Source organism: Carassius gibelio, chromosome B24 (genome assembly GCF_023724105.1).
Source record: "Carassius gibelio isolate Cgi1373 ecotype wild population from Czech Republic chromosome B24, carGib1.2-hapl.c, whole genome shotgun sequence".
Taxonomy (NCBI): Eukaryota; Metazoa; Chordata; class Actinopteri; order Cypriniformes; family Cyprinidae; genus Carassius; species Carassius gibelio.
In genome coordinates, this window is record NC_068419.1 from 18,986,474 (window position 1) to 19,002,020 (window position 15,547).

Sequence of the window (15,547 nt, forward strand, 5' to 3'; positions counted from 1 at the left end):
CACAGCTCTATGTCATACATTAAAGACCCAACCGCACAAAGAACAACAACAACAATAACTACACAAATAAAGTTCGAAAAAAACTTCAGTTTTATAATAATTCATTTTTTTTCCACTGATTTTGAATATTATATTTAAATCATATTTAATATTTATATATTATATTTAATTCATATTTAAATGTATAATATTTATATATTTTTATGATTCTTATTATATTCATTCAAACTGTTCCTTTAAATTAAATTTACATATTTACATAATTAGCTTCCACAAGGATGTGTGTAAACATGGGTTGGACATACTTGTTTTATTATCTAAACTTCCTTAATACATTTATTAATTGTCTCAGATTTCAAAATATGTGAGAATATATCATAAATTAAATGTGTCTTATACAATGCTTCTGAAGTAAGCTTATCTTTAAGGATGTTTGCATATTCCTGCTAGAAACATAAATGCTGATTAATTTTTAGTGGAGAGGAAGTCAAACTTAGAGTCTGCTGCCATATTTCATGCACAAATACATGCTTCTCTCTTACCTTTCCCCCCAAAATCTAATGTTCCCCTCAGATTTGCAGCATCACAGAAAGCTGCAAACTCAGCTAACAAGAAGCTTGTGCCAAGGGCCTTTGATTTAAATAAAGGGCTTTATTTTGGGAAGTGCCTCACAATACACTGCCCTGCACAATCACTAATGAGGCAGCTTTTCGCAATCAGCGGCACAAAAACATCCTCTGAGCCCTTTTCGTCCTCGCTCTCTGGTGCCTTAAAAAAGCAGGATGATGTTTCTCGACATGCATTCCTGTAGTTTTACCCACAAAGGAATGCCTGCGACTCGATTAGCGTTATTCTGTGGTCTTTAGTAATTTGTCGATTATGTAATCCGATAACACTTGTTGATCTCAGATTGTTTCGTCAAGCCAATTTGGGCTTATTGCACCCCTGACATCCATTATGTAATCCTTGCTTACAGTCGATGATAGATAATGGCCAATTTCACGCCTATGTTGTTCGGGACTCCATTTTTGGTTTTGCACTTTAGATGCAAACACAGTGTAGGGGTTTAGAGGGAATAAACAACAAGGTACCAAAAGCTGATCACAGAAATGCACAGCTTGTCTACTGCAAAACGTTTGATTACATCAGAGTCACCAGGAAATGCTCCACAAGTGCAGTGAGAAAACAGACAGAAAAAACGGACAGACAGCGATCTGATGTAAACCGAAGTGGAAGATTAGAGGCCTTGAGTGTGTGTCGTGGCGTTGTAGAAAATTTATGGGTCAGGGAAGAGGAATGCAGAATGGAAAAAGGTGTTTGTTGAGGTTTCTGCCCTTTTTTCGGAGAAATTCTTCACAATAATCCTTGATTTGGCTCGGATGGAGACAACAAACGTGCATACAAGGAACTGGTAAACAACCATTTGTAGCCATCAAAGGACCCACCTGATTATCCCGGGTATCACTCCAGGGACAGCTGACTCAGAATGCATTTGTTTTGTGGTTGTGGAAGCATGCAGAATTAACTGGAGCGCAAATCGAACTGCATTTTTGGTGCACGCAGAAATGATACAATTGTGGAAGGTGAGGATGGCTCTTCGTTGTGGTGTTCGTAAAAGGAAGTAAACAGACTCTTTGTAAGGTTTAACCAACTTGCCATGACAAAACTATTAGTGGTACGCTCCTGCCAGTGTTTGCTTTTAAGTCACTGAAGGGACAAAGCATAGATCATTAGCAGGGGTTGTACGCTGGTATCTACGTAAGTGGCATGTATTTGTGTGTTTACAGAGTTGCAAACCGCAACTAAATTCACTGTTAGTAAAACCACCTGTCTGGAGCGAGTCCATCAGGGTCTGACATTTGAAGCGACACAAAAACAGTGGGAATCGAGTCGCTGTGAGAAAAAATGACTGTACATTGTCTAAACAACAGCCAACATCTGCATTTAACCTTTCTTAAAGGTTGCCTTTCCGTTCTACATTCTTTTCTAGGGGCAAAACGCTCAGCAGACTGCAGACCTCTCCATTTTGGGGATCAATGATCGCTTGTTTCGCATATGCAGACGATCAAACGAAAGAACGAGTTCAGAAAGCGTCTCTCAGGGACTCTCACGCCAGAGAATGAAAGAACATGGAGTGACATTCATGACAATGGAGTAACTTTCATTTCATTGAACAAGTCAAAACAAAGCATCAAAATAAATGATTTGCCATTGTTCGTTACAAGAGAGTCACAAAAGGGAAATAGAACTCTTCAAAGTCCAAGGATCTGGACAATGAGATTGATTTTTGTAAAGATAGAACAGAAAAGCAATAGAAAGTTCAAGTTTACAGAGGTTAAAGGAAAAGTTCACCCAAAAATGAAATTCACACTTTTATTTACAAGATCCTTATGTCGTTCCAAACTCAACTGGTTCAGAAGACTTTGAATATAAGCTGTGTGAGGATCCTTCCAACGTGTTCCCTTTTGTGTTCCAATGAAACATTTTCATACATGTTTGGAGTAATAATGAAATAATCGAAATTTTCAGGTCAACGATTTTAGAAACTGGATGTTTTCCTTACAGAGTAAGAAATTAACTTTTCCATTAAGCGGCAATACTGTATTTTCCCTCAGGAATTGATTTCCAGGTATTTTTTACATTTGTCAGGGCAATTTTCAAAGTTATGTAATTACTGTGACTGTATTGGGAAATTTAACCAGCTACTTCAATAAATCAGAATAATTTAAACTGTTACTGAAAACAACAAACTGAAACTGTATATAAAAAAAAAAATAATAAAAAAAAAAAAAAATCATAGAGTTGCATTATTATCGACTTGCTCTTGACAGTATCATAATTCTTATTCATGTAAATTAATAGAAATATTAGGGGAAAAAGAACATCAAATTTTGCCTACACATACAAACATGTCTGTTAATGATGTTAATTTAGTCTAGAGCAAGTTCTGCAAAAACTCCTGATATAATCACTGAAGCTTCAAAATGAATCTGTCATGAAATTACTTTCTTTGCGCACTCAACAAAACTCTGGTGTTTTCAGCGCCGACTAATCTAAGTCACCTCTGATTGGCCATTGCATTCAGAAACGTCTGATTGGATATAATGCTCAACCCTGCAAAAAACAATTTGTAAAAAGCAATCGGATGCAGTGTGTAATGAACATTTTCATGTTTCATTTTAGCAGTAACAGACACAACAGATTTAGTTTAATTATGCAGGAGCTACTGTTGTGCCGACAGAGGATAGTATAGTGTATCGATGATAGTGAGAGATATAGTAATTTGTTGATTTATGTCCAATATTAGTGTTAAACTGTTGGACTTTAAATTAATATACTACTGATTTTCACCCTAGAATGATTTTGCAGAACATTTAGACTGATAACTTCCATGCACAGATGCGGCAAATTTGTCACAAGATATGACAGTTGCGTCCGACTATATATGAACTAGCTATTTTGAATCAATATTTTTATATTAAACGTTAGTTTATCATTATGTTTGAAAGTATATATTTTTCGATTATTGGTGATTCCATAGACTCTCTCTCGCACACCTGCGTGGTTTAAAACACATAATTACTAATTTGTGAGATATTTGTTAATCTTGCGGGCATTTTTGCCCTAAGATTTTGGATCCTGGTTTCTAATATGCAGACCTTATTGAAATGTAAAGTTGACAACACCATAGCTCCAAAAGTATAAAAAAAAATGATTATTTAAAAATTATCGCATAGCATATGTGATGTTTCTGGCATGCAGGCTCTTCATCAGATGTATGCAAATATGCAGACCTTGGAACACATGCTTAAAAGTGATAGAAATTGGGACTGCAGAGAACATTTTGCACTTCACCAACAGCAAATTCTATACAAACCTGGCACTGCTATCTTTCCTGATGTTGGGTGGTCCATTTCCAAAATAAGGCCATTGTGAGCAACCTGGGAATGGAGACAAGAGAACGTGAGCCAGAGACAATTACTCATGCATGGTTTTTACACTCCTTCTCTTGAAGCTATTAACTCACTGTCTTCTCAAAGACCACACAAAATTGCCATCTTAACTTTTTCAATACTGAGAGATTTTTGATTTTAGCACAGAAAAACAAAGTTAACAGACACAACAGCTCAAAATCTATGAAGGGTAATGTATTGTCACGGGTGGGGTGATGTATTGTTAATCATCATTTTAATTGCTCATATAAACATACATTTCTCAACCTGTTGATACATTTTTATTAAATCAAAAACATACCATAATACATTTCTACTATTTTTTGCTTTAAAGTTCACCTAAATATGAAAACTACCCCACTGTTCAAGCAGTAAATGTTTTTATTCAAGTGTGCATTCAATTAATCAAAAGTAACAGATTTAAGTTATAAAAGACTTTTAAATAAATGTTGTTGTTTTGAATCCTGAAAAAAGTAATACATGTTAAGAAACAACTGTTTTTAATATTGGTATTAATCAGAAATGTTTCTTAAGCAGCAAATCATCATATTAGAATGATTTCTGAAGGATCATGTGAAACTGAAGTAATGATGCTGAAAATACAGCTTTGCATTACAAGAATAAATATAGACATTTTAAAATATTAATTGGCTATTTAAATATGAATAATATTTCACAATATTACTGCAACTTTAATGAAATAAATGCAGCCTTAGTGAACATATGAGACAAAAACATAAAAAATAGTTCTGACTGCAAACCTTCTAACTTTCCACAAATATTCTGTGAATTCGATTTTTTGGCCCCTCATTTTCATATAAAAAATATAAATAAAGACTGGGGCTTGTCAAGCTTCAAAAACTACCTTAAAAGTGGCACACTAAAATCAAACAAAAGTCATATGGATAATGTTGTGTTGCTTTTTTATGTCAGTTTCCAGTTTGACAGTATACATCACGTTTCATTCTCATTATGAAAAACAGGTGCCAGGGTATTCTCAAATTTCAGTTTTGGGCTCAATGGAAAAAACAAAGCCATACAGGTTTGGAAAGACACAAGAGTGAGTACATGATGACAGAAGTTTCATTTTTGACTGATCTATTCCTTTAATCCACTAAATTGTGTGTGGGTAAAGATGAAAGGAAATGTATATGAAAACAGATGATGTGCCGGAGTTGGCATCTTTTTCTGTTGTTCTGTTTGGCTCATGGGACTCCAAACGCCTCTCGAAGTCCGGCGTCGGTCCCACCAGAGTCCAGGGCTCTATGTAGTCTGTCACAGTGCATTAGTGTCATTAGCACTATAGGTTCTCATGTCACTGAGCTGAAGCCAGACAGTTATGTAAGATGATGTCCAGACCACCAGATGTGGATGACACCCTTGTGTTCTCTCTCTCTCGCTCAAGCTTTTCTCTTCTCCTCCCCAATGTTTCCCTCAATACTCTGTGTACTTTTCTGACTCTTCTAGGGAAAGTTCCAGAATTTAAGCGAGATAGGAGCTCTGCACGATGTCATGCTTTATTTAGAGGCAGTTTGGATGGGTGATGCGTATGCCATCTCTTAAGGCCGTCTGAACGATGTGATCATGGGTAATGTGAGTGTTAAGGATGTGGCTTCTTATTAGACAGCCATTCATCCAATATCCTCCTTTCTCTTTTTTTTCACCTGACCTTGTTTTCTTCACTGCCTCTTGAGCCAGCTATACCCTAAATTATCACCTATGTCCAGTATGACTGCTGCTTATCGGAATGTACAATATGAAAGCAATGAGATCCTGTGTTAAGTTTATGACAGATTGCAGATTTGCATTGATTACATTTTTTTTCGCATTTTCATGGCAAAGACTTACCTCTAAGATTGAGTGATGAAGTGTCTTAAAACACACACAAACACACTCTACATCCAATTATTTTTCTTTGTCCGCTAGCAATATGGATGCACCATATTGCATGAATTTTGCTATTTTTCCAATAATTTAAAGATCCCACCACACCATTATTTCTTTCTTTCTTTTTGTCATGGATTTCAGAAATGAATATTTTATGTATTCTAAAAAATACACACAGTTAAATTATTTATTTACTTAATTTACATTGTTGCATAAATTGGAAAAATTTAAGCTTTCAGCAAATAAAATTAAATAAAATTAAGTTACAATGGGTAAAAACCCATCATGTAATATAATGACGCAATTTTTTAATTATGGATTTTTACAGTTCAGGACTGAAAATCTAGAACAATGGTAAAGTATTAAAATCTAAACAAATTGTGTTTGAAAAAATAAATCATAGCAAAAATTACGTTTTTAAGATGTGACCTTTTATATAACAAAAAGTATAGCAGAAATCTATTTCAGGTGAAGAAACACCTGATTACGTAATCAACTGCTTTGCTCCCATTGGCTCCTGCTGCGTCACATGGTCACCCTGCAGGAATGTGGCCAAAACATTCAAACGACAGGATTTATAATCTGCTATCTGTGAGCATGCAAAAATGATCCAAGACTTTAAATTTAGATTTTGAAAACAAGTCTCAAATTGAGTCTGAAATCACTGTAAGACCAACATGTATGCATAACGCTTTAGTCAGTCTGTTCGTCTTCACCACAAAAGACTCAACTGTGAGATCTGAGAAAGGCTTTGCTTATTTTTTTTTTTTTTGCATCACAAACTGTAATATGGAAATGGTTAAAATCAAGCTGGATCATTGGGCGCCTTGCCATGAAGCCATACATTCACAACTGCCTCAGTCAGTGTGTGCATCATCTAACATATCCGTCACCCGCCTTTGAAATGCAAATGGTGAACGGAAGAAGGAAAGGTGGAGTAGATCCACGGCAGCAGAGCTATATTGTGGGGCGCTTGGATGATGCACAGCAGGACGAATCAACTTACAGATGGCTCTGTGTTACAACTGGAAATAAATGAAAATGCTTATAGAGGACAGGAGAGAGATAACGGGGGGAAGCATAGAGTCAAAAAAGTAAGGAACAAGGTAACAATGATGTGTTTTTCAGGGCAAAGCTTAGTAATGGATCTGATGAAATGACTCTTTCAGGAGAGAACAAAGAGGGGTCTCCACAGTCCCATACTGATGAAGGTGACCCTACAAACAGTGATAGTGCGCGGCTGTGTTCAAAGATGTTGTAAATTACTCTACAAACATACACCTTTGTTTACTTCTGTGTGTTGCTCGGCAACCACTTTGTTGGAACCACAACTGATTCTGAGGAACTACTTTGTTTGGTGGAAGAACACTGTTTTTATTTATATCATTACGCTTTGTTTGCTCTGTTTTCCTCTGTGAAACCTTACTACATATATGGAATAACCGTTTTATAAAAGCAGTAAGCCCCGTGAACCCATGGTTTACAGTGATTTTATAACAGCTAAGGGGGTTTTAGGCACTACGCTTTGTGTCGTGCCTAACAACGGCCCTTAGCTATTATAAATTCACTGTAAACCACAGCTTATTGCGATAAACTGCTTTAAGAAAAAATATAAAGACACAGGCATATTAAATATTATTTAATAATATTATTTAAAAATACATATTCAAAAATATATAAAATGACAAAACGAAACAAAATTACTCAAATATATTTTAAAAAGTTTTTAAACTTATTCTATTTTAGCTAGTTGCCAAATAAATTTCTCATTTTCATTTAAACTCGATGAACAAAAAAATAACTAAAACTATAACTGAAATATATAATAAATAAATATAAATTGAAAATGTATATCAAAATAAATAAATAAAAATATAAAAGTGATTATAGCAACTAAATTATTAATATTATTATTACTACTAGTACCAGTAGTAATAACCAACCACCCACCCACACACACACAATGTCATAGTCAGTCTATAACCAGACCAGAAGGTGGTCCTAGACCCCGGATCAACCACAACAAAGCCCTTGAATATCAGTGAAGGCCCTCGGCACAGATCCTCAGAAAAGACCAAGACGACTAGACAAGTTTTCTGCACAAATCCCACGTCATAAACACGCCATGTCAGGGCCAGCTAGGAACACAACACTGTTTTCAATAAGATGTATGATCATAGTGCTTACGGCTTCTGATGAGCCAGCTGTTTTCTACTGGCTAAACGACAACACTGCCTTCATATTTCAGCTTGCTGGACAGACTACAACTATCTCTTAATGCCAGCGTGACGTATCTCGCTCTTCAAAGCAGAATATCAGTCTACAACTCTGACTTGTGATGCAGCAGGAATCATGAATCACACCGTGTTCATTTGCTTACGCCAGAGGTGAACTGGTTCCCTGACTGAGCTTGGTTTCTCCCAAGGTCTGAAAGACACTGAACATTCAGGAGGGTCATCGATTTGATGAAACTGACACGGTCAGATGAGAACAAAATTTCAACTGATTTGCACTGAATAATGACACGGTTGTCTTTTGTATTAATTTCTTCATTGGTACATTCTGCAACATTGAACAGAGCTGAATAAACACTGAACTTGAGCTGAAAATGACACCATTATCTTTTTAGAGCAGTTTTACAGCAGAATGTTTTTTATTATTATTACTGTGAAGCTGCTTTGAAACAATCTGTATTGTACAGTATAAAGTGCCATAGAAATTAAAGTGACTTGTAAAAAATATAAACCACAAAAGAATTAACAAATCATAGTATAGGTAAATGGGTTCACAAATGTGTTTGAAAGTAAAACTTACATAAAATGCTTACTGAAAAACCGAATTCGTTCTCTGCTAGAAACGCAGCGTACGTGACTTTAAAACGTTTAGCACTCAAGTTTATTCAGTGAAATCATAGCCTTTTGAAGTTTAATCTACATACTAATCTATATTGCAATTCTTGTTTTTCTGTCCCCAAATTTAAGACCTCTTAATAATTAAGACTTTCTGTATCCTTTTTGGAGTTTACATGGCCTTTTTAAGGACCATCGGAAACCCTAATAACATAGTTCAGTGAAAAACATTTCTGTCATGGATTAAGCAAAAAGCTTTTGTTGACAATGCATTTTACCCTTTGATATATGAGGCAAGTGCAACTCTGGCGTCTCCTCTGTTTGTGCGTAGTGGTGTAATTACGATTTAAATTAGATTTCCAAACACTCCAAACATATAAGTATTCCATTGAACTTGGTAAAAAGATAATCTGTTTACTATCTTGACTTAACAATTTTTTCATGGTCAGTTTTTCATTTATTATTTGCAAATAATGTTAGTGAATGTTTACATTAGAGAGCATGTCCTACTACACTAAAATTAATACAGGGAGTGGCAGGAAACTAGTGACCTCTCCTGGTTGGAGATAGTACTAAACAGAAAGCAATCTTTGCGTGAAATTGATAATCTGGGTCTAAAATGTACGACAGCGTTTTAGTGCCACATTGAGAAAAAAAAGAAAAAAAAAACCTAGAAAAAAAATCTTTCAAAAATAAAGTTTATATAAATATTTTCTATTTTAAGAATAATGTCAAAATATTAAGAGAATAAAGTCAAAATACTTCGAGAATAAAGTCGAAATATTACCAGAATAAAGTCTAAATACTTAGAGAGTAAAGTCAAAATATTACAAGAATAAAGTCTAAATGCTTCAAGAATAAATTTGAAATGTTTCGAGAATAAACTCAAAATATTACGAGAATAAAGTCCAAATACTTTGAGAATAAAGTCGAAATATTACAAGAAAAAGTTGAAATACTTCAAAAATAAAGTAGAAATGTTTTGAGAATAAAGTTGAAATATTACGAGAATAAAATCTGGAAACTAGTGACCTCTCCTGGTTGGAGATAGTACTAAACTGAAAGCAATCTTTGCGTGAAATTGATAATCCGGGTTTAAAATGTACGATGGCGTTTTAGTACCACATTGAGAAAAAAAAAAAAAACTAGAATAAAAATCTTTCGAGAATAAAGTTTATATTTATATTTTAAGAATGTCAAAATATTACAAGAATAAAGTCTAAATACTTCGAGAATAAAGTCGAAATGTTTAGAGAATAAAGTCGAAATATTACAAGAATCAAGTCAAAATATTCCATGAATAAAGTTGAAATGTTACGGGAGTAAAGTCGAAATACTTCGAGAATAAAATCGAAATATTACGAGAGTAAAGTCGAAATAATTCGAGAGTAAAGTCGAAATATTACGAGAATAAAATCTAAATACTTCGAGAATAAAGTCAAAATATTATGAGTATAAAGTCTAAATACTTCGAGAATAAAGTCAAAATATTACGAGAATAAAGTCTAAATACTTTGAGAATAACGTCTACATACTTCGAGAACAAAGTCAAATTATTACAAGTATAATGTTGAAATACTTCGAGAGTAAAGTCGAAATATTACAAGAAAAAAGTCGAAATACTTCAAAAATAAAGTCTAAATGTTTAGAGAATAAAGCTGAAATATTACGAGAATAAAATCTAAATACTTCGAGAATAAAGTCAAAATATTATGAGAATAAATTCTAAATACTTCGAGAATAAAGTTGAAATGTTTCGAGAATAAACTCGAAATATTACGAGAATAAAGTCCAAATACTTTGAGAATAAAGTCTTCATACTTCGAGAATAAAGTCGAAATATTACAAGAAAAAGTTGAAATACTTCAAAAATAAAGTAGAAATGTTTTGAGAATAAAGTCAAAATATTATGAGAATAAATTCTAAATACTTCGAGAATAAAGTTGAAATGTTTCGAGAATAAACTCGAAATATTACGAGAATAAAGTCCAAATACTTTGAGAATAAAGTCTTCATACTTCGAGAATAAAGTCGAAATATTACAAGAAAAAGTTGAAATACTTCAAAAATAAAGTAGAAATGTTTTGAGAATAAAGTTGAAATATTACGAGAATAAAATCTGGAAACTCGTGACCTCTCCTGGTTGGAGATAGTACTAAACTGAAAGCAATCTTTGCGTGAAATTGATAATCCGGGTTTAAAATGTACGATGGCATTTTAGTACCACATTGAGAAAAAAAAAAAAAAATAGAATAAAAATCTTTCGAGAATAAAGTTTATATTTATATTTTATATTTTAAGAATGTCAAAATATTACGAAAATAAAGTCTAAATACTTCGAGAATAAAGTCGAAATGTTTAGAGAATAAAGTCGAAATATTACAAGAATCAAGTCAAAATATTACATGAATAAAGTTGAAATGTTACGAGAGTAAAGTCGAAATACTTCGAGAATAAAATCGAAATATTACGAGAGAAAAGTCGAAATACTTCGAGAGTAAAGTCGAAATATTACGAGAATAAAATCTAAATACTTCGAGAATAAAGTCAAAATATTATGAGTATAAAGTCTAAATACTTCGAGAATAAAGTCAAAATATTACGAGAATAAAATCTAAATACTTCGAGAATAAAGTCAAAATATTATGAGTATAAAGTCTAAATACTTTGAGAATAACGTCTACATACTTCGAGAACAAAGTCAAATTATTACAAGTATAATGTTGAAATACTTCGAGAATAAAGTCGAAATATTACAAGAAAAAAGTCAAAATACTTCAAAAATAAAGTCTAAATGTTTAGAGAATAAAGCTGAAATATTACGAGAATAAAATCTAAATACTTCGAGAATAAAGTAAAAATATTACGAGAATAAAGTCTAAATACTTCGAGAACAAAGTCGAAATGTTATGAGAATATGATCTTAACAGACTGAACAGGGACAACTTTTTATCTTAACATTAGCTCTCACACCCAAATTATGTCTCTTACAATAATGTTTTTCAAGCTCTTTAATGATCAGATCGCTGTATTTATTTGAAACAATTCATTAATTTAAACCATTTCCTTGTGAAAATTACAAATATGTGAACATTTATTCTCTTAATATTTTGACTCTATTCTCGAAACATTTTGACTTTATTCTCATAGTATTACAACTTTATTCTCGTAATATTTTACCTTTATTCTCAAATGATTTCGACTTTATTCTAAGAACATTTCGACTTTATTCTTGTATTACAACTTTATTCTCATAGTAATATGACTTTATTCTCATAATATTGACTTTATTCTTGTATTACAACTTTATTCTCGTAGTATTATGACTTTATTCTCTTAATATTGACTTTATTCTCGTAATATTGACGTTATTCTCGTAGTATTACAACTATTCTCATAATATTTCGACTTTATTCTCTAAACATTTAGACTTTATTCTTGTAATATTTCAACTTTATTCTCGTAGTATTTCGACTTTATTCTCGTAATTTTTAGACTTTAATCTCGTAATCTTAGATTTACAGCAGGCTGACGGCCGTTGGATGGACGGCTGTTCTGGACTTCTCCAGAACGTCCAGATGGCCAGTCTGTCCCTGTATATATACACATATTAAACAGGCTATACACAGTACACACACATATATCATGTAAACAAAAACTTTTATTTTGGATGTGATTAATCGTGATTAATCGTGATTAATCGTTTGACAGCACATATATATAATATACACACACACACACACAGTACATATGTGTTTATATTGCAATTTCTGCAACCTTATTTGAGATAATTTCTGTCAAAACCTTAATTGTTTCTGTGAAAAATCAATATCACATCAAAAATTTTATATTTAAATGGACACGGCCTACTTAAGCAGCTGCAATGCAGTAAACTACTTTTTGTTAGTAGACTTAGTATCTAACAACTTTTCTAACAGCATTTGACCTGTAGTTTAGCTATAAGGCTACAGTTTTACATCCAACCCCGCTTCAATGTCTTAACTGACTTCATGTAATATTACAATATGTGAACGTGTCATATGATTTTGTGACTGATTCACTGCATTCAAAACTAACAGTAAATCTCAAAAGCCGGCAAAGAAATGAAACAAGTTGTATTCCCAGTAAACAAAACCAAAACATGTGGAATAATTCAACAAATCATTAAATCACACATGCTTACATATTAAAAGCTGAAATTATTTCGTGACCAGACGTGATTCTGTCACGATTCTCAAAGATGAATGGTTGGAAAGTTTCCTTCCGATGCCATCTGCACTCAATGCGGGAGAGAGCAAGATTTCTTGCAACATCCTCCCTATGCAGATTAAAAGGAGGCAGACTGAGTAACTTATGGCTTCTCCTTTATGAATTATTCGGTCAGAGTGACTTTAACTAGGAATATGATGACCTGAGTGACGTCAGAAGCTCTGCGGATTGAAATGTCAGAACGAATAGAGAGAGATCTGAGAGCTTCATGTTCTCAAACTCTTCAGAGTCATTAACTCTAGGAAAGCACACAGACAGATGAAGGAAGAAGCAGTTTTAGAAGAGTTGATGGCTGATGCATAAGAATAGAGTGCTGCAGAGATGAAGAACACTTTTAGGACAAAACCAGGAAACGATTTAGCATTTTAGCACTTCCACTTCCATCGTCCTGAAGTCAATGCACTTTTGTTTAATACCTGAAATGAGGTCTATGGGAAAAAGGGATAGTTTACCCAAAAATTCTGCAATTAATTACTCACCCTCATGTCACTCCAAACACGTAAGACCTTCATTCATCTTCAGAACACCAATTAAGATATTTTTGATGAAATCCGAGAGCTTTCTGACCCTGCATAGACAGCAACACGACTAACACATTCAAGGCTCAGAAAGGTAGTAAGAACATCATTTGGATTTCAGATTAGATAATCAAAAAATATCTTAATTTGTGGTCCGAAGATTAACAAATGTCTTATGAATGTTATTGAAACTATATGATGAGTAATTATTGACAGAATTTTCATTGTTGGGTGAACTATCCTTTTAACACAAGCTTAAGATATTTACATACTTTTTTCTACATTATAAAATACATCTATAATACTTTACTTGTCTTGATAAAAGCAGTTGCTAACAAGTGTTAAAATGGGACTACATAGGTAGTTGGAAACATTAAACATCATCATACCAACAGTTAAATTCTTCTACCCACTAATCCGCTTTTAAAGCCTACTATATTTATAATCAAACTCTTGCAAGCTGTTCTAACCCAAACTTTCAGGGAAAATGTTTTAAATAAAAACTGAAAGAGTTCTTGGAAGCTTAATGGTGGTGACACTTAAGTCATGTGACAGTGGTGTAGCTCGTTTATGGCCTACAACTGTATTTAGGATTTAAATGATTTATAAAAATGAACAAGATGTAAAAACAAAATGTGTAAAAATCTAACTTTTGTTGGTCACAGTGCTTATTTTGTGCAATATGGAAAATCCAGTGGAAAAATCATACTGAGTTTTTGTTAAGGAAACCAGAGTGACGCAAACTTCTTGGTTACCCTACAAAAAAATAAATAAAAAATTGCAGGGTAGGGTATCACTCTTAAGAGAACTCAATATGATCAAGAAATGTATTTTTCTCAGAAAGAAACTTCCATTTTTTTAGGAAAAACTAAATCAACTATAATATACACTAAACATTAGTGGTGTTTGTATGTGCAAAAGGTTGCTTGGGCGTTCTGGATGGTTGCTAAGTGGTTCATGTCAAAATAACACATCCGGAAGTTCTGGCTTTGTGTAAGGAGAAGCGTGGAAGCTGATAATGTTTCCCTCCACAGAAGCACTAAAAACGTATTTACATCTGTGTTCAGTTATAAAAAATTTAATAAAATCCAACTTCTAGTGTTATTGGTTCACTGGAAGTCTCCATTGATATCCTGGAATGTAAATATGGCTGAAATGCCATTTTTTTTCTTGTGTATGTCATAAACATGATTCAAATGGACAATGTTTATTTCAAAAATGGAAAATTGGAATGTAAAAGCCATAACATATTTTCAGTGAAGAATTATTTACAAAAGAAAATCATTTTGAAATAGAAATATATTTTAACATTATAAATATCATGTCCTAGCATGACCAAAGATGAAGAAGTTAAATGTTCCAAAACAAAGATAATTTTAACAAGCCTAACTTTAATAAGTCCTAATGCGTAACAGTGTGTATTCAATCACACACAAAACCAGACAAAGAACTGAACACCCCACTACAAAAAATAAACACTGATAATGAACTCAAACGCAAACAGCTGTGAACATTAAATGAATATCAAGACGCAACTAACATAAAGACTACAGGAAATAGTCATAAGAAAATTAACAGTCCATGAGAATTAAAACTAAATAGAGAGTTTGTGACAATAAATGTTGTTACTATGTTACCTTGATGAATAAAAGTGTATATATATATATATATATAAATCATACTGGCATGTAATTTTTAAACACTGTATTTCTCAATCACAGAAACGTATTAGATGCTATTACAAGACATTACAGAAATACAGTCATAAGGACTAATTTCTGTTTTGGAGCTTGATAGTTGTGTCTTATGAAAAAGGAATTCATAAAATCAAAACATCTAGCTTGTATTCCACAGAAACATAACAGCAAATGTGAGAATGAGTAAACAACACGGTTGGGTATTTACAGATTTCACAATTTAATTTAATTCCCATTCACAATTCAGTAGTGATTCATTTACATATATATCAGATACAGTACTTACAGGTCAAATATTAAAATAATTAACTAAAGCATCAGACTATTCAGTGAACTCTATCAGTTTGTTAGGTTTAAAACAACCTAATTATTAA

The 15,547-nt window shown here is 33.1% G+C and overlaps 1 protein-coding gene across 1 annotated transcript in view; it reads right to left on the reverse strand.

Moving 5' to 3' along the window:
• sugct (succinyl-CoA:glutarate-CoA transferase) overlaps nt 1-15,547 on the reverse strand; it is a 110,609-nt gene that overhangs the window by 16,671 nt on the left and 78,391 nt on the right. Inside the window, exon 13 of the mRNA XM_052595765.1 lies at nt 3,878-3,941. Coding sequence (XP_052451725.1) covers nt 3,878-3,941 — 64 coding nt within the window. The remainder of the gene's footprint in view (nt 1-3,877; nt 3,942-15,547) is intronic.